Consider the following 18,563-nt stretch of genomic DNA (forward strand, 5'->3'; position numbering starts at 1 on the left):
TATTTTTTGATGTAAACTACCTAAAATATGCTAACAATCAAGAGTTTTTATGGCACTGATCAAAATGATTACATTATATTGGTTACAGTTATTAACTAGCCATACTATAATCTCCGAAAATGTTACTAAATGGAAACACCAAAAGCCAAACGCAAATTGATCAAAGTTTTCTACTGTTCTTCATTACTTCAAATTATTCAACATAAGACATAAGTTCGCAAGAAAACTTCTACACTCTTCACATACTCAGCAATAGATGATAGATACCTGGATGAACCTGCAACATACAAAAAAGTTAAAATGAAAGTCAGATACATCAACAAAAACCAGTACTAATCGAGTTGTCATTCTCAGTCCAGTTTTCAGAATTGTCTTACATGATATAATGCTAGAATCTCATACTCCTGACCTCCTTGCTCCTTGCTATCGTATCCTCATCATCACCAAACTTGAAGATAAATGTACTAGCTATTACTGCAAACACCAAATGCAAAACTTTATTTCTGAGACTAATAAAACCTGAGATATCAAACTTTGTTGCACTAAAAGAGTAACAATTTCAACTACTAGAGCTATGCATTTTACTATTTGTGCTAAGACAAAAGAACAGAGTTTTAATCACAGAGAGGCAGAGGAAACATACTTGATCAAGACCAAACTCCAAGAAACGTTGCAGGTTATGTCTTGAGTAGACAAAATAAATAGAGACTAGCCATAGAGAATACTTGTGATAGAAGAAGAAATCTGCAAAAGAGAAGATAAAATATTCTTACTTTTACAGAAGCAGAATAAATTAACAGAGGACAAGTACCAAAACACTGAACCATATCGACATACCTTAGTTTACTTGAGAGAACTCATCTGAGATTAGTTTCTCATCTTCTTCATAGACCTGAAGGTTCTTAGACTTCATAAGAAACTCTAAAGCCTCTTCATCAAACTCAACCAAGTAAGCCATCTTCACAAGCTCTGATAACCGTCCGATCAGATCCTCTCTCTCCCACATCACACCCTTAGCAATCACCTCAGCGAAACACGTGGCGTACTCCAAAAGCTTTCTTTTACCACAAGTTTTCTCCATCTTCTCTGCATAAACCACTCCTTTCTCCCTTTCCCATCTTATCATCCTCTTAGCCTTTGCAATCAGCTTCTCTCCCTTTGAAGGTAGACTCAGAGTATACTCCGTTGTGATAGTCTCCGAAGTTTCTTTAACGTCGATGTCAACAAGGCTATGTATGATTCTTAAACGTTCAGCAGTTTCTACCTTGAGAGATGGATCAGAGAGGAACGCGAGAATGAGCTTCACTAGCCCCGGTCCAATCAGGTTCTTCTTTGGATCAACAACCTCTTGCAGCTCGGTTTTGAATCCGGTTAGATCAGCTTCTGCGATCTCGACGCATTTGGAGACCTCTTTGACACCGATGTTTCGATAAATCTCAATAAGTCTGGTTCGGGACAATGTAGGAATGCTTGGAGTTGGATACCAAACGAAAACAGGAGAATCAATAAACATATCTTTCAAGAGCAAGTCATCAGCTATGAACACGTCGCTTATGCTAGATAACATGACTCCGTCGTTGTTGTTGCAATCCGGTGAGTGTACAGGCAAACGCGAAAAGGACTCAGAGAGGAGCTTCTCTGCTTTCACCGTGTCACCATGTCGCACAACAAAGCTCCAGAACGCACAACACTCATGACTAGACAATCTGTTCTTAGTTTTCTCCCAATATTTCCACAACTCGCAGTAATCTTCAATAGACGGATTAATTCTCACGCCAAATGCAGATGAGAAGAAACCAAGAAGGTTATGATCCTTACCACTACAATAGTGGTTTTCAAGAACGTTAAACTTTGATCCAAAGAGCTTATCTTTGTCAAAGAGCACACAACTAGAAATATCAGCCCATTTCTCATCACTTGGTATCCAAATCCGACCTGAAGAGGCACCTTTCTCAGGTTTCCATTCAGCTTCACTAAGAAATCTATAAACCCGGGAAATAGCATCAGTTTCTGAGAGTTTATAGACATTTCTTGCAAGCAACTGGCAAGCTTTGTCTGAATCATGACCAACTCCTATCGCAATAAGCTCTTCTCTAAACGAATTAATATCTGAGCCATAATACTCTTCGTCGATGAAGGGACCATCACACGGCTCTAACTTCCAGGTCCTATCAAACAAGAGACACTCCTCGGGACTGCGGTAACCTGCATGTGTCTTCAACCATTTTACTGAGACCTTATCAAGAAGCTCTTTAGGGAGTTGCTGAAATCTGTCTTCACGCAAGAACTTGATGCACCTAAAAAGAGACAAGGCGCTTGAAGGAGCGATGCGAGATGGATCAGGGAGACTTAAGGAGCTGATCACATGGCTCATGCCTTTCCTCAGCTCAACTGTAACTCCCAAACTCTCGAGCTCTTTTCTGAACTCGTGTATGCTCTTGCCATACCAGTTCGGACCATCATCGATAAAGGGAAGATTCGCTATGAGGCGGAGAGGTTCCCATTCTGAATCAAAGAGAATACAGTCCTTTGGTGCACGAAAATCACCAAGTTTGGTATGCAGCCATTGAAACTGTTTGAAGCTTTTCATAAGTTCTTCAGGATATTTGTACAAACTTCCCATCAGCTTCTTGTAGCAAGATAAAAGAGACGATGCGGTACATCGTGTTAGCCCAGAGGAGATAGCTTTCTGTTTAAATGTACTCACAAACATTTTCACAGCTTCTTCAAGCTGAAGCTTAACACCAATCTGCTTCAGTTCTCCTTTGTAGGCAAAGATTCTGCTGCCATAGAAATCATCATCGATCAAAGGGAAGCAATCAAAAACAGAAAGAAGACAAGTCCACTCTGGATCAGGTATGAAACATTCAGCAGGAGATTTATAGCCATTCTTCTTTGTCTTGAAGCACTGAGAAGAATTCCACAGGGCATTGATCAGCCTATGTGGACTCAGTTGACGCATGCAGTCAAGTACTAGGAACATTGCATCAGGTGTCAAGTAAGTCAGCTTTGCAGTATTCAAATGTGAAACGATGAGGCTGTAGTTATCAGGAAACTTAACTACAACGCCAAGCAACTCAAGCTCTTCCTTATAACCATTGAGGCTAACTACACCATAGAAACCTCTGTCAATGAATGGGATGTCACTGATCAACGACGCAGCTTTCCATTCCTCGCTGAACAAAACAGCTCCATCTGGAGATCGGTAACCAGAAATAGTCTTCAGCCAAGGACCATTTTTGACAGCAGTGATGAAATCAGCTGGTGAGAGGCGCTTCTCTCTCAAGTACCTGATGAATTTCAGTATTGAGAACACGTTTGCGCTTGACTGTGTTGACGTCTCAGCTAAACTCATCAGGTGGTTGCCAACAAATCTACATACTTCACTGAACTCAAACATGACACCAGCAATTTTCAACTCTTCTTTGTACTTCTCAATCTCGTTGCCATAGTAGCTTCGATCAACGAGCGGAATATCAACAAGAATTGAACCGTTCTGAAGAATACTTCCCCATGATGAAGTATGATAAAACGACTGAGAAGGCGGCCGATAATCAGAAACCCCATTCATTGTTGTTCTCAGCCAACTTCCTCCTCTAACAGAATTCAAAAAGTTGGAACGAAGAGAATGTCTGTTACACTTATTAATCCACTCTAACAGCAACAAAACATTCTCCTTTGTAAGAGGCCCTGACAATGCAGGTATAGCAACATTAGGAGGTTCTATGTCAGGTATATCTCCAGCCTCAACAGAAGATTTCAAGAACCCGAGAAGGTCTTTCTTGTTAGACCGAAGACCAGCGAACCTGTTCGACAACAAATACTCTTCTGAAAGTTCAATGTAGCCACTATGTCTCCACGGATTGGAACCAACTAAGCTAACCCATTTACCTGCACTAGCTGGAACAAGAACCCCATTCCTGCTTATGTTTACATTCCCATAGTTGTCCACAAGCGGCATGTCTTTGCAGCATTTACCCGCTTCTTCTTTTGATAAAAAATCCTTTGAGATTGAGTGATGCAGAAAGTGTGCATATGCAACAACAAGCCTCTTATCTCCATTAAGATTCTCACGGAGATGTTTTGCATAGTCAGAGACACTAAGAGTAATGACTTTAACGTTCTCTTTGAGCCAAGTATGAATTATCTCCTTCTTGGAGCACACTTTCAACGCTGTCCGGGTTGTTGGTGGCATGAAGACGAAGTTAGACATACATCTGAACTCATCGTTCCAATCAAGTAGCCATGCCTGGTTCTTCTCTGTGGACAAGCATAAAGTCCTAGGACTGAAACCACCCAAACTGCTGAGAGAACTCACTCCCTTTTGGACAACATACTTGATAAGGGGAACTTTCCCCATATTTGTATTCTGAAACCTGCACTGCCAATTCTCAGCGATGAAGAGTAGAACCTCCACATACGTAGCTTCTGACACACTTGTCACGAGATCACAGCCCTGAATGCATTTTACATACCATTCGTTGCTTACTTGCTTCAGACCCAAGAAGTTCAAAACGTTGTCATATTCTGTTCTGTCAAAAGCGGAATTCAAAATGTAGATGCCATGTGATGATATGTTCTGCAGACTCGCACCTTCACTTCCTGCTTTCTCTAAGATGTCCCAGAAAGTAGGTATGAGACGACCAACTTCACACGGCTTGTAAAAGAACTTCTGTCCTTGATGAGATATGCTTGGTACAATTTCCTCTGCACAAACCCTTGCCCTGATAGATTCTCGGACCACATTCAGCTTTGCATAGTTAGATTCTTTTACAGGCAAGAACCTAAAAGCAGGCAGCAAACTAGACACTGGAGCATCAGTCGTTTTGACCAAAGACGTGAATGCATTCAAAAATGCTAGAGGTACACAGTTGAGAATCCCTTGGTTCCATATATCATCTAAAAGGATCATTTCTCTAGACGATGCTAGAATGAAATCGGCTTGAATGATGAAGGGAAAGTTTGTTACCATTTCTGTGGGAAGAAACGCATAGATACCAGGAGAGTTATTTCCATGGCCAAGACGCTCTCCGAATGGAAACGCTAAAGTGATCACCCACTCCTCAACTTCGCTTCTCCTGTCCACACGGTTCTCATGTTTCACTGGAAACTTTTGCCTCCACATATAGTAGGAGCATTCTTGTTCAGAGTTTTTCCCTTTCTCAGAAGCTGAGAGATGTATCGTGTATGACTCCGCATCAATGCTCTTCCTCGTCACAAAGTTAGTCTCACTAACAATCCCTATTGAGTTCACAGTACTGAGCTTAGGATCTAGGCAATGTTCTCTGATAGAGAGACGTTTGATCTTTGACAAAAACAACAGAACCTCAGGATGAACATTGGAAAGCTGTTCTTTCACCGGCTTTACTTTGTCACTCTTCAAAGGCAAGATAATGGTTGTGGTCGGAAGAGCAGAACCCGAACCATACATCCTTTGTATATCAACAAGAGAAGGATGTTGGTCAACCCACTCAGGAACAATGTAGCCAAGGCTGCAGTGGCTGCAAGGTGCCTCATTGAAGCGAATCTGATAGCCATTGCTGAAGATATAAGGCTGCGACGTAATCAGAAACACACTCTTGAAACCGATTCCTATCAAGATTGAAACAGAACACACAAGTAAGAACAAGAAGTGTCTTTGACATTTGAGTTCGTCTTGAGGTCACACAAGCAAATGCGTGTACCTTTCTCTCCGATGTAACCGCATTTTCGATTGCCTTTCTTTGTAGACCGTCCAACACTGCAGATGGACTCAATGTTTTTCTCAGAGAAACCTTTCTCATTGTTGAAAATAAGAAGAGTGGCTGGAGCTCCGGTGTTTGTGATATCCTCAGATGTTATCACAAATTCAAGAGATGGATCCACACCTTCTGGATACTCGTTATCTTCCGCATTCTGAAAACCAGAGGAAAAATACGAATGCTTAGCATTAGCATAATGCTAAAACTGTAGGAGGAAGCCAAAAAACCATAACAACATGTTCTATGTATCAATCTCAAGCACAATATAATTCGATTTAAGAGCAAACATGATTCTGACTGTATGCATGAAAACTAGGTAACATCATATGAAAACACTTGAATACATGAAAATGAAGCAGAATAGAAACGGTTTGGTTCGGTTTTGTTCTGGTTCTGGTTCAACATTCGATTACATTATTAATTTATTACACATCAACGCAAACAAACATATCTAACACAAACTACAGAGGAAAATAGTGCGGGAAAAAAGTAGATATTCAAAATGGGTTACAGATTTTCTCGGGAACAGAGCACAAAACCCTAGAGAAGACAGAGCAAAATCTCACAGAAAAAACACAGAAACAGTGACATATAAGTGATAGGGGCAGTAAGAGAGGAGAACTTACTTGGATAAGTTCCATAAGAAAGTGAACATCCTTTGCATAGAGCTCAGCGGAGAGATTCTTCACAGCTTGATGAAGATCCTCCGTCAACGGATTCTCAGCTCCACCGATTGAAAACTTAGTCCGACGAATTCGTTCAATGTGTTGCTTAGCCGATTCCGTCATTGTCTCTATTATTACTGGTTTTGTTTTGGTTTCTCTCTGCAAAAGTGAAGCGACAGACAAGAGAGTGAGGAATTTAAAGAGAAGAAGAAGGAAACTTCATGGGGAAGGTAAAACTTGAGAATTAAGTATAACGATGATGTGACATTAGTACGGGAAAAACCAAAAGACTAGAATTTAATTGGCTAACCAAAAGACAAATCTTCTTGTACTGTGTAGTTTACTTTACAAGAAAAAAAAGTTATGTAGCTTCGTAAATGCAAGTATCTTTTAAATCTTCATCTTCAACGTTTGTTATTGAGATAACTCCAAATTAGATTTAGATAATGATGTAATATATCTTTATATAATTAAATCTTGTGTGGTTTGAATTTGTGTTTCTTTTAGTTCATCAATAATGTAATTCAAAAGTCATAACATAAATAGCAAATACAAAACAAATTTAAGATATAACTTACTCAGTTACTTTGAGATAGAAATTTAGATAAAATTTTAAAAACAGAAAAATTCTATCAAAATATTATTTGTTATATTTGATGAAAAAGTATATAACTATTTTGGTTTGGGGAAAAAACTAAAAAAAATCCCCGTTTATTTTTAAGTTGTCCGTTTAATACATGCATTATTAAATTTTCCCGAACAATACATGAGTTAATTTTTATGTCCTTTAAAAACCTTCGTTTGTTTAAATTTTGGTAAAATCAGATATCCGAGTTAACGTCTGTTAAGTTTTAACATAGGTTAAGTTTAAACAGCCGTTAACTCGGATATCTGATTTTACCAAAATTTAAACAAACGAAAGTTTTTAAAGAACATAAAAATTAACTCATGTATTGTTCGGAAAAATTTAATAATGCAGGTATTAAACGGACAAATTAAAAATAAACGGGGATTTTTTCGGGTTTTTTCCCTTTTGGTTTGTGTATTTAGTTGTATATTTTTACATATATAACATTTTAATTCTAAAAACGGTCTAGCTCAACTCATGAGCAAGCTCATTTTCATTAAAGCTCGCTCATATATCCCGCGATCTAAATTAAATTCGATCATATAACTCATTTATTAAATAAGCCTTAAAAACAGAATTAGCGCTAATAAAAAATTTGAGTCAGATTTTGACACCCTTTGATAAATTTAATCTTCTAAACTCTACTAGAAATACAAATGTAAGTTGATATATTAACCTTTCTTTTTCGATTTGAAGAACTGAATGATTGAAGAGAACTTTGACCAACATTTACTTCATTGTCTTGCATATCAAGATCAACAACAATTATTTGCTTCAGTTTCTCTTCGGTTTCTTCCAATGATTTTCTCATCGAATGTTGAACCTTGGAAGAAACCTTTTGACCATTATAAAACTAATGCAATTTTCATACCGTTCCATAAATCATCTCTTGATAATTGCTATACATAATTGATCATGTAATGCATATTGTGTTTAATCTTTCTAAAGTACAAATGTAAGTCGATACTAACCTTTCTTTTTCGACTTGAAGAACTGCAAGATTGATGAGAACTTTGACCAACATTTACTTCATCGTCTTGCATATCAAGATCCACAACGATTATTTTCTTCGGTTTCTCTTTGTTTTCTTCCAATGATTTTCTCATCGAATGTTGAACCTCGGAAGAAACCTTTTGGCATGCACTTCTATTATTCAATCCAGCCAAGTGATGTTTCATTCTATTTATTTCACTTCCAACGTATTGTTTACCACAAAAGCCACAAGTTATAACTTTTCTCCGTCTTGAATCAATAGCTTCTCTAACATAGTTCCAAGCCAAATCTTGTTTGTGATGACTGGAACGGTTCGACGATTTCTCTTGCTTTATATTGCTTGTATTTGGTGAAAAAGCCTTCTCCATTGATGAGTAAACTACAAAAAAAGAAGAAGTAAAAACCTCTACACAATTAACATATGTATACTCTTTACCAATAAAAAATGTATATAACTCTTACAAGGATTAAATTAAACGAACAAAACAAAAGTATTCGAATCACTCAAAGTTATATTTTCATTTGTATATATTAGCTAGCGATAAGAAGACTAGGCCAAACGAATAAACACATAAGGATTGGAAGAAACTCGACATAATCTAATTATACTAAATCAACAGTCAATTTTATAAAAACTGCAAGCTTCTCTTTCTGCCACGTATGCTTAAGTCTAAAATTTTGCTCTTTCAAAATCGTAAACCAATTCACTTCTTTTTACTATTCAATAAAATTCTTGTTTGACAAAAAATGAAAATAATTTTTTTTTACCACTTTTTCAGCAACTGCTTCTTCCACGTTCTTAAGATTCTTCAGTTTCTCTCCCATCTTTCAAAAACCCTCTGCCAGTTAATTTACGATCTCAATGGCAACCGTATAAGCCATTCTCAGAAAGATAAAAACAGGTTCAAATTCTTCTTCTTCTCTCCTTTCTCATAACCTTAAATCCTCCATTCTTTCATCTAAATACGTCTAACAGAGAAACGAAAGTATGACGTAAATAATGAAAGTTGAGACTTTTGTGATGCCTAATGTGATGGACGCTGTTAACTCCTCACGACACACTGAGTTTGGTCCACCTAATCGCTGGTATGAATATCACTAAACCTTTGGCCATTTTGTTGCGTTTTACTTGGTCTTATCTTCTTACATTTTCCATGCACACCAGCTGCTCGACAAAATGACCACATAAGTTTACGAGAATCGTATAGAAACAAAATGGATGCAAATGTTTTGGGGCTTTCAATTCAAAAGAAGAAGAAGATAACCAATTTGAGAGATGGGTGGCATGACATGGCATCTTCTTCTACGGTTTAGTGTGTAAAATAATTTAAATGTGAAAGCATCTTATATATTTCGAGTTAAAAAAAGCGTTTTGATTAGAAGGTAATTCATTTCTCCATTATTATTATTGTTAAGCTTTTGGAGAAGAAAAAACGGTTCTATATATTTTTTCTTTTCTTCATCTATTCCTTCTCTTTTTCTCTATGTCTATGAGAGAAGTTTATGTATTTATGTAAGATCATTTGATGTTTCCAATAAAAGTTTTCTCCAATTTTGACACATATAGATATTACAATTTGAGTAAAGTTGAAGAGGATTTCTATTGAGAGTTATAGAGCAATGATACACATTGTATTTTGTGAGGTTGTGATATTCATCATTTGTGTATAGTTGCAGATTTCAAAGAAACAAAATGTATTATTGGTATTGTTGTTTTCCCGTGCAAGGCACGGCACGGGCTGCCTACTAGTTAAGATATGAATTTGGAAGATGTCAATGAGAGTTATTTTCCATTTCCAAAAAGAAAAGAAAGAAAAGCATATGAAACTGACGGATAACGAATGGTGATAACTATTTAAAATTATGGCATACCCATAAACTCGTGACGAAGAAGATGACAACATAGAATTGGTGAAGACAAAGACATGCTTAATAATATTATAAAACGAAAAGTGAGTTTGGTCGTTGTCTTACGGGTTTTGAAATCGAAGAACACAAGTTGACTGATTGACTCTACGTTGAAGTGAAAATTATATTGCTATATCACATCTCCTATACTCGCTACATTTTATTTTTCTCTCCCTACTTCTCTCAATTGCAAAGGATACAAGGAAACAGTGTGTAACTAAATTGAAATACAAAGAGCCCATACCTCTAGTTATTGTTACGAATCCCTATTTCACTGGTTAACAGTTTGAATCTGCTTTGAATCTAAAGCTGTGAATGGTAAACAAAACCGCACTCAAAACCGCACCGCAACAGTGCTGTAACAGTATCAAAATCTCTACATATACATATGTATCTATGTATTTTCGTTACTATTTGAATCGCACCGCACTTCTCGCGTACCGCAAAACGCAGTTATTATTCGGAGCTAAGAGTCACTCAAACCCAAAAATTGTGGAGAAACAATGTCATGAAAAAAAAACCAAATGCGTTAAAGAACCCTAATCAATTGTTTTTCTATTCATTTTTAAATAAGGAAAAGATGACAGCACAGTAATTAATAAAATCTTCCATATCTCTATTTTAAGCTATATATAAATATTCATTTTTGATATTGTATAGTATATAGTATTAATTAGATCTTTACTCTTCATAGTCATCGATCAATACACATAACATTCCCTAATAAGTTAAATTAGTGGCTACGTTTGACGAAAAGCCCTCGTTTAAAAAAAAAAAAAGAGAAGAAGGAAATCAGGAATGATCTGATTCTTCGACGAAAGGGGAAGAGGTTGTTGAATTCAAAATCTCTCTCTCTTCTCTGTCTCTCTCGCGTGAGCTAGTTGCAGATTTTTCCAGATCTCAACATTGAAATTCAAACTCAAAGCTAGAGAGGGAGAGAGATAGATAGATAGAGGGAGAAGAAGAAGACGAACACGGAGCTGAAACAATGATTACGATCCCATACCTTACCGCTGTATCAACGTATTTCAGCTACGGCTTGCTTTTCGCGTTTGGTCAGCTTCGCGATTACTCTCGCCTAATCTTCGATTGGTGGCGCACCAACAATCTCCAGGTTTTGTTTGTCTCCCACATGATTCTCGATTTGATGATGTTTGTGAAAATCTCTTTTAACGTTGTTTTCTAATTTCGCTTCTGATTTCACATTTCGTTTAGGGATACGCTCCGATCTGCTTGGCGCATGAGGATTTCTACATCCGACGATTGTATCATCGGATTCAGGTACCTTCTCAATTCGGCGTTTGTTCCTTTTGTGAAGTCTTTGTTTCAATGATTTGGTGTTTGATTCTTAAATTTATGTGTGAAGGACTGTTTTGGACGTCCCATTTCAAGTGCACCTGATGCTTGGATTGATGTGGTTGAGAGAGTCTCTGACGATAACAACAAGACGTTAAAGTGAGTCTGTCTTCCTCTGCTTTTTTTTCTGTTGAACAATTATAATTTCTTTGGTCACATTAAGAGAATATGAAACCAAATGTAAAGGTTGGATTCATACGGTTGAGAATTGGTTTATCACTTAGGATGTCAAAGAATAAACCTTTGGTTGCAACTCTGTGCAGGCGAACTACAAAGACTAGCAGGTGCCTTAATTTGGGTTCCTACAATTATCTTGGATTTGGTTCTTTCGATGAATATTGCACGCCTCGTGTCATTGAGTCTCTGAAGAAATTTTCAGCAAGTACATGTAGCTCTCGCGTTGATGCAGGTACAGGGTCGTCTTTGTGTATTAGGTCTCGAACAATCTCTTCTCTTTGTGGTTGCCTGACACTAGTTGTTTCTGTTATCAGGAACTACATCTGTGCATGCAGAACTTGAGGATTGTGTTGCTAAATATGTCGGACAACCTGCTGCTGTTATTTTTGGCATGGGTTATGCAACAAACTCGGCTATCATTCCCGTCTTGATTGGAAAGGTAAGTATATGCTGCTACATCTTGTGATGGACACTTATGTTACTCCCAAAACCTATGTTTTTGTAGCTTTATGTGCTGCCATCTGTACAGGGAGGGTTGATAATAAGCGATTCTTTGAACCATACTTCGATTGTCAACGGCGCTCGAGGTTCAGGAGCTACTATCCGTGTTTTCCAACACAACAGTAAGCATTTCTTATGCTTCATTTTCCATAATTTTTTGCTAGTAAATTGGGTGACATGTCATCTTTATGCTCTTTTGTTAAATTCTTCGCAGCACCTGGTCATCTGGAAAAAGTATTGAAAGAACAAATCGCCGAGGGACAACCCAGGACGCATAGACCGTGGAAGAAAATTATTGTTGTTGTTGAGGGTATTTACAGCATGGAAGGGGAAATTTGTCATCTGCCCGAGATTGTTTCAATATGCAAGAAGTATAAGGTGAGGCAACATAATAAATCATCTTTTATGTTCAACATTGATGAGAGATTAAGAAACTCAATCAACTAAACTATCATTTGCAACATCAAAGTTGTCTAGACTAATTTGATTGTCTGATGCGTAACTTAACTTCTTCAATATTCTTGTTTCAGGCATATGTTTACTTGGACGAAGCTCACAGCATTGGAGCAATTGGCAAGACAGGAAGAGGTGTTTGTGAACTCCTTGGAGTTGACACTTCTGATGTGGACATAATGATGGGAACTTTCACGAAATCTTTTGGGTCTTGTGGTGGCTATATTGCGGGATCAAAGGTTGGCAATTTTATACTTCTTTTGCATTTACTGATCTTTTGTTTGCATTCCTTGGTTTATTTAATTTTGGTAAATCAGAATTTGAACCTTTCAGAAAAACTTAGAACTAGAAAACCAAATTACTTAATCATAAGAGATCTTTCAGAATTGCACAAGAAAGATACGGCCAGTTTTTTCACAGATGAATAAAGAGCTGATACACTAAGGCGCAACTGTATCTACAATAGACATGGTGATTGTTTAGGCTAGTACACTTCATTTCGAAATCAACCAAAGGCGTTATAGCATATTGTGTTTCATTTTTTGTAGGACCTCATCCAATATTTGAAGCACCAATGCCCGGCTCACCTTTACGCCACATCAATTTCAACTCCTTCCGCGACACAAATCATATCGGCGATAAAGGTTATCCTTGGAGAGGATGGTTCAAACAGAGGTATCTTGATAGCTTATTTTTGCTCTTTCAGCTGTAACTCTTTTGCTCTATGAGCTTCGTAATCTCAAACTTTTATAATCACCTGGGCAGGGGCACAAAAGTTAGCAAGAATAAGGGAGAACAGCAACTTTTTCAGGGCTGAGTTGCAGAAGATGGGGTTTGAAGTTCTTGGAGACAATGATTCACCAGTCATGCCAATAATGCTTTACAATCCAGCAAAAATTCCAGCATTCTCAAGGGAATGTTTGCGAGAAAACGTTAGTTTCTCTTGCTTTTCTTAAAAAATATTTTTTTTTGCTTCCACACAAGAGACTCACCTCCTATGTTCAACGGATAATGAAATTTGTGAACAGTTGGCGGTGGTGGTCGTCGGTTTCCCAGCTACACCCCTATTGCTAGCCAGGGCTCGTATTTGCATATCCGCATCTCACTCAAGAGAAGATCTTATAAAAGCCCTACAGGTAAATGAAATCTTGCATTGAGTTCACTGGTTCTCACTCCCATATCATTTACCACGAAGAGCCCTAGTAGTATTAGTATAAAACACGAGTTCTCGGGTTTCTAGATAGGTCTATGTAAATAAAGCCTTTCTCAGAAAGGGAATCTGCAGTTCATCCACAAGATGGATTCACACGTTTTAATATTCTCCGTGTTATGATAGGTTATAAGCAAAGCAGGTGACCTTACCGGGATCAAATATTTTCCGGCAGCTCCAAAAAAGCAAGAAGTAGAGAAAAATGGCATCAAATTGGATTAAACCCGTAAGGCAACAGTTTCTTTCCAAGAGATGTTTGGCTAGCAATTAGCTGTAGTGTACAATTATCTCGCTGTTCGTCTTTGTCTTGTCGTGAAACATGTGATTGTTGTCATTCTTCTCTCTTTATTATTTTTATTGTTTTTGTCAGAGTTAATAATTGTATAGTGTCCCTCTATATATTGTTGCCCCAAAATTTTTACAGGTGTTATCGCAGTCATCTTTGCTCCACGAAATTAGGGGCCCAATTCGTTGGACCAGGTCCAGAAGTATTTATGAATTGTTTTGTTTTGGTCTTCCAGACCACGAATGTGCTAGCAGAAGAGTGGTTCTCACAGTTACCAAATAAACTTCTATCATGTTGGAATTGCATTCACAATTATCCTTGAATTTAAAAGTTTGTATATGCAATTCAAGGGGACGTTCCATAAAGAGGTTTGTGAATACTGATGCACTCGTTAGTCATTTCATGTCTTCGTCCCAGCAAACCACATACAAGTATTGAGTAATTAATAACTTATGTCACACTCCTCTTCTGTAAAAGCTTTGTTGATGGTACTCTGCCATTATTGATCTTGCTAGGAGCATGAGGCTAAAGCATATATCCTTGGGAACCTGAGAAGTGAGACCAACCGGCTCTCGATCCACAACTTCTTCGGTTTGTTCTGCTACGAGATCTCATGCTTCTTCTCAAATTTTTGTCCATACATGTAACTATTTAAAAGATTCGAGTTCAAATATTTTAGAATTTTGGATATGGACTAAACATGTAACTAAAATTAGATTTGAATATAAAGGGATTAAAATCTTTTTCGAAAGGTTGCCGTTTTTGTCATATACGAATACTAAAAATAGTAAGGTCCAGTCAGGGGGGCCAAGACTTGAGAGTTAGAGGTAATTTCTCTCTAAAGTAACATCCGAGGGACCAAACTGGTATAAACCATCAGGTGCCTTAGTTTGGGTTCCTACAATTATCTTGGATTTTGTCCTTTCGATGAATATTGCACGCCTCGTGTTATCGAGTCCTTAAAGAAATTTTCAGCAAGTACATGCAGCTCTTGCGTTGATGCAGGTACAGTTTCTTTTCTTATAAGGTCTCAAACAAACTCTTCCCTTTTGTTTCCTGACATATGTTGTTTCTGCTATCAGGAACTACAGCTGTGCATGGAGAACTTGAGGAATGTGTTGCTAAATTTGTGGGAAAACCTGCTGCTGTTGTTTTTGGCATGGGCTACTTAACAAACTCGGCTATCATTTCTGTCTTGATTGGCAAGGTAATGCATACACCTTGTGATATGAACGCTTATGTTACTACCAAAACATATGTTTTTAGTAGCTTAATTACACAGCCATGTATACAGGGAGGGTTGATAATAAGTGATTCTTTGAACCATACTTCAATTATCAATGGTGCTCGAGGTTCAGGAGCCACTATCCGCGTTTTCCAACACAACAGTAAGCATTTCTATGCTTCACTCTCCATATTTTCATGACATACATATATATTTATGCCCTCTTGTTGATGGCTTCTCAACACCTGCTCATTTGGAAAAGTATTGAAAGAACATATCATTGAGGGACAACCAAGGACACACAGACCGTGGAAGAAAATTATCGTTGTTGTTGAAGGTATTTATAGCATGGAAGGGGAAATCTGTGATCTACCGGAGATTGTTTCAGTATGCAGTGAGTATAAGGTAAGGTAACATGGTAAACCATCTTTCAAGATCAACATTGATGAGTGATTAAGGTACTCTATCAACTGAATTATCATTTTGTTTCAGGCATATGTTTATTTGGACGAAGCTCATAGCATTGGAGCAATTGGCAAAACAGGACGAGGTGTTTGTGAACTCCTAGGAGTTGACACTACTGAAGTGGACATTATGATGGGCACTTTCACGAAATCTCTCGGGTCTTGTGGTGGCTACATTGCCGGATCCAAGGTTAGCAATCCTATACCTTTGTTCTCACTTACTGATATTTTGTTTGCACATGAGTTAAGTAGAAAGATGATGCACTAAGGCCCTTCTGTATCTAATAATCTACACAACAGACACAAGATTGTTGAGGCAAGTTCACTTCACCTCAAAATCAACCAAATGCTTTATAGCATTTTTGTGTTTCGATCTCTGTAGGACCTTGTCCAATATTTGAAGCAACATTACCCTGCTCACCTTTACGCAACATCAATTTCAACTCCTGCTGCACAACAAGTCATATCGGCCATAAAAGTCATCTTTGGAGTGGACGGTTCAAACAGAGGTATCTGCTCTTTCAGCATTTCATAATCTCAAGTTATACTCTCAAACTTTTCTAAAAAAATGGGCAGGGGAACTAAAGTTAGCAAGAATAAGGGAGAACAGCAACTTTTTCAGGGCTGAGTTGCAGAAGATGGGGTTCAAGGTCCTTGGAGTTTATGATTCCCCAATCATGCCAATAATGCTTTACAATCCAGCAAAAATCGCAGCCTTCTCAAGGGAATGTTTGCGAGAAAACGTAAGTCTCTTATTTGTTTTCCAATATCTCACTTGCTTCCGCGCAAAAGAGATTCACCTCTATGTTTCAATGAACATTTTAAACTTTGAACAGTTGGCAATCGTGGTAGTCAGTTTCCCACCTATACCTCTATTGCTAGCCAGGGCTCGTATTTGCAATTCCGCATCTCACTTAAGAGAAGATCTTATTAAAGCCCTGCAGGTTGAGTTCACTCGCTTTCTCAGCATAGTAGCAATGATTTGAATCTACTCCAAAAGGTGCTTATAGTTCATGCACAAATGGATTCACCGTGTTATGACAGGTTATAAGCAGAGCAGGTGACCTTACCGGGATCAAATATTTTACGGCAGCTCCAAAGAAGCAAGAAGAGAAAAATGGCAATACTTCAAAGTTCAAACTAAGAATATAGAATTTTGTTTTTCTTTCAAAAACCAAGTTAGAGCACAAATTTTCTATGCTCCATGGTTGAGTGCACCACTTCAAACAAATTGACAGCATTTTGTTACTTATACAAAAACCTTACAAGTAACACATACGAAACTTTCCCTGTTTCCACATGAAAAGTCTAATTTCTTTTTCTCAATTGCTCTTGTTACTACTTATTGAGATAGCTGAACACTTCACACTGTAAATAAATTGCTAGACTAAACACATACGTTTTCTTCCCTAGGAACTTCTATTGCAAATAGCTACTACACCTATTCGATTGCAAAATCCTTAACATCATCAAGAAAAGAGAGATCAAAGAGTTTTAAAACCTTCTTCTCTCTTCTTCTACTCTTCTTCATCATCCTCTTCCTTTCCCACTTCTACTTCTACTAATACTACTGTTCCTAACGCAACATTCAAACTACAAACATCAAGATAAGAAACAATAGAGACGAGACGAATGAAAGATCTATAGCGTTAAAAAAAAGGCTTTCATGGTTTCAGACATTGCAAGCTTACACTCTGCCATGGCTTTCACTATCATCAACAAAAAACAACAATAACAAAAACAAAAAAAACCATTTTCTTTTCTTCTTAACCGATCAAAATTCTCTCACACACGCTCATGAGAACTCCCTACCAAGCTTTTGAATAGCACAAAACATCTTCCTCCTCGATCCAACAGCATTAATCCCCATATCTTTAAGATCTTCCAATGTCAACAATGGTAAAACCTCTTCATCAACCTCATGTATCTCAAACATAGGCCAATATCTCCCTAACCCTAACTCTTGTAGCCAAATCTTCACCCCTTCTTTTCCTCCTCCATCCATATTCGATTCGAATTCTCTGTTGCCACTACTATTGTTACTCTCATACCTTCTTCTACCATAAAACCCACCACCATCTCTATCCAAAGACTCTTCCTTTATCGGACTCTCAGAATCTTCTCTACTAAAATCCCTAAACCCACCTTCCAATTCTTCCCCTCCACTAATTTTCTCATCCCCATCACCAACTTTCGATACCCAATTGGATCTAACTCTCTTCGCTGCTGCTGATGACCCGACCCGTTTCTTAACCCGCCAACTCCCAACACCAAAAGAATCCACATTTCCTTCTCTTTCATCATCTAGGGTTCCTATATTCTCATACCCAGAACTCAAATTCGTTAGGGTTCGAGTCCTCGACGATTTACTCGTATCTTTTCTATTACCACTCGTCGTCGTCGGTGTCCATTTCGATTTCCTCCCTTGTGAATCATACGCCGCCGCCGCCGCGTGGTGATGATGCTGCTGCTGGTACTGGTCTCCGCCGATTTCGCCTAATCTAACGCTTGGTCTTCTCAATCGTTTCGATCCCGCGGCTGCAATCGCCGTCGCTTCGGCTGAAGTTGACGCAGGAATAGTAACAACGCCGCCGTTTGTTTGCTGACCATCCACTGGTTGCAATTCCGCCATTTTTAGAAGTTTTTTTTATTTCAGATTGGAACCGCCATAGGCAAGTATGGAGCTAGTAGAGAAGATGAAAGGTCGAATCTTTTGGCTTAGGCTATTTAGGTTTATCTGGAGGAATCAGAAGTGGATGTGAGAGAAAGAAGAGAGAATCGTCGTCATCAGGAGAATCGAAGAAGGAAGAAGAAGAGCGATGTTCACTTACTGACACGTGTGTGTTTCTGCAGTCACTAACAGTATTTATACAATAATTGCTCAACAAGTCCCTCAATTTCCGTCAGTTTCTTTTTAATGACTCAGGGTAAAATGGTCATTTGCTAATCATCTTCA

The 18,563-nt window shown here is 38.1% G+C and overlaps 4 protein-coding genes and 2 long non-coding RNA genes across 9 annotated transcripts; 3 read left to right on the forward strand and 3 right to left on the reverse strand.

The window, feature by feature from the left end:
• Positions 1-29: 29 nt before the first annotated feature.
• Positions 30-8,992, reverse strand: AT3G48770 (ATP/DNA binding protein; the record flags this gene model as incomplete). Of its 2 annotated transcripts, NM_001339378.1 has the most annotated exons (9): positions 30-277; positions 378-474; positions 644-744; positions 838-5,592; positions 5,685-5,895; positions 6,368-6,565; positions 7,711-7,857; positions 8,006-8,406; positions 8,796-8,992. In NM_001339378.1, 5 exons carry the CDS (start codon positions 8,393-8,395, stop codon positions 839-841), a joined length of 5,700 nt encoding a protein of 1,899 aa, NP_001319711.1. In that variant the 3' UTR covers positions 30-277; positions 378-474; positions 644-744; position 838. The 2 variants fall into 2 exon arrangements, with proteins under 2 accessions (NP_001319711.1, NP_190446.1); NM_114736.3 differs by lacking the exon at positions 8,796-8,992 and having other exon boundaries at positions 44-277; positions 8,006-8,395.
• Positions 8,794-9,285, forward strand: AT3G07995. The gene is made up of 2 exons (NR_141375.1): positions 8,794-8,930; positions 9,196-9,285. It is a non-coding gene; the product is annotated as an other RNA (long non-coding RNA).
• AT3G08005 lies at positions 9,002-9,317 on the reverse strand. The gene has a single exon (NR_141376.1). It is a non-coding gene; the product is annotated as an other RNA (long non-coding RNA).
• Positions 9,318-10,597: 1,280 nt separating this feature from the next.
• Positions 10,598-14,830, forward strand: SPT1 (serine palmitoyltransferase 1). 2 transcript variants are annotated; one of them, NM_114737.5, is made up of 13 exons: positions 10,598-11,049; positions 11,151-11,216; positions 11,302-11,390; positions 11,555-11,700; positions 11,783-11,907; positions 11,998-12,091; positions 12,184-12,347; positions 12,500-12,661; positions 12,971-13,097; positions 13,188-13,354; positions 13,451-13,558; positions 13,759-14,286; positions 14,434-14,830. In NM_114737.5, the coding sequence occupies exons 1-12, from the start codon at positions 10,924-10,926 to the stop codon at positions 13,852-13,854; spliced, it is 1,470 nt and encodes a 489-aa protein (NP_190447.1). In that variant the 5' UTR covers positions 10,598-10,923; the 3' UTR covers positions 13,855-14,286; positions 14,434-14,830. The 2 variants fall into 2 exon arrangements, with proteins under 2 accessions (NP_190447.1, NP_001325849.1); NM_001339379.1 differs by having other exon boundaries at positions 13,759-14,830.
• A 14-nt stretch (positions 14,831-14,844) lies between these two features.
• On the forward strand, positions 14,845-16,907 carry AT3G48790 (Pyridoxal phosphate (PLP)-dependent transferases superfamily protein; the record flags this gene model as incomplete). Of its 2 annotated transcripts, NM_001339380.1 has the most annotated exons (9): positions 14,845-14,923; positions 15,001-15,125; positions 15,213-15,306; positions 15,406-15,548; positions 15,636-15,797; positions 15,990-16,116; positions 16,184-16,350; positions 16,444-16,551; positions 16,652-16,759. In NM_001339380.1, 8 exons carry the CDS (start codon positions 15,078-15,080, stop codon positions 16,757-16,759), a joined length of 957 nt encoding a protein of 318 aa, NP_001327212.1. The 2 variants fall into 2 exon arrangements, with proteins under 2 accessions (NP_001327212.1, NP_190448.1); NM_114738.2 differs by lacking the exon at positions 14,845-14,923 and having other exon boundaries at positions 14,982-15,125; positions 16,652-16,907.
• A 112-nt stretch (positions 16,908-17,019) lies between these two features.
• AT3G48800 (Sterile alpha motif (SAM) domain-containing protein) lies at positions 17,020-18,469 on the reverse strand. Its single transcript, NM_114739.2, has one exon. It carries the CDS (start codon positions 18,237-18,239, stop codon positions 17,403-17,405), a length of 837 nt encoding a protein of 278 aa, NP_190449.1. The 5' UTR covers positions 18,240-18,469; the 3' UTR covers positions 17,020-17,402.
• Between the last annotated feature and the right edge of the window lie 94 nt (positions 18,470-18,563).

Source organism: Arabidopsis thaliana, chromosome 3 (assembly GCF_000001735.4).
Source record: "Arabidopsis thaliana chromosome 3, partial sequence".
Taxonomy (NCBI): domain Eukaryota; kingdom Viridiplantae; phylum Streptophyta; class Magnoliopsida; order Brassicales; family Brassicaceae; genus Arabidopsis; species Arabidopsis thaliana.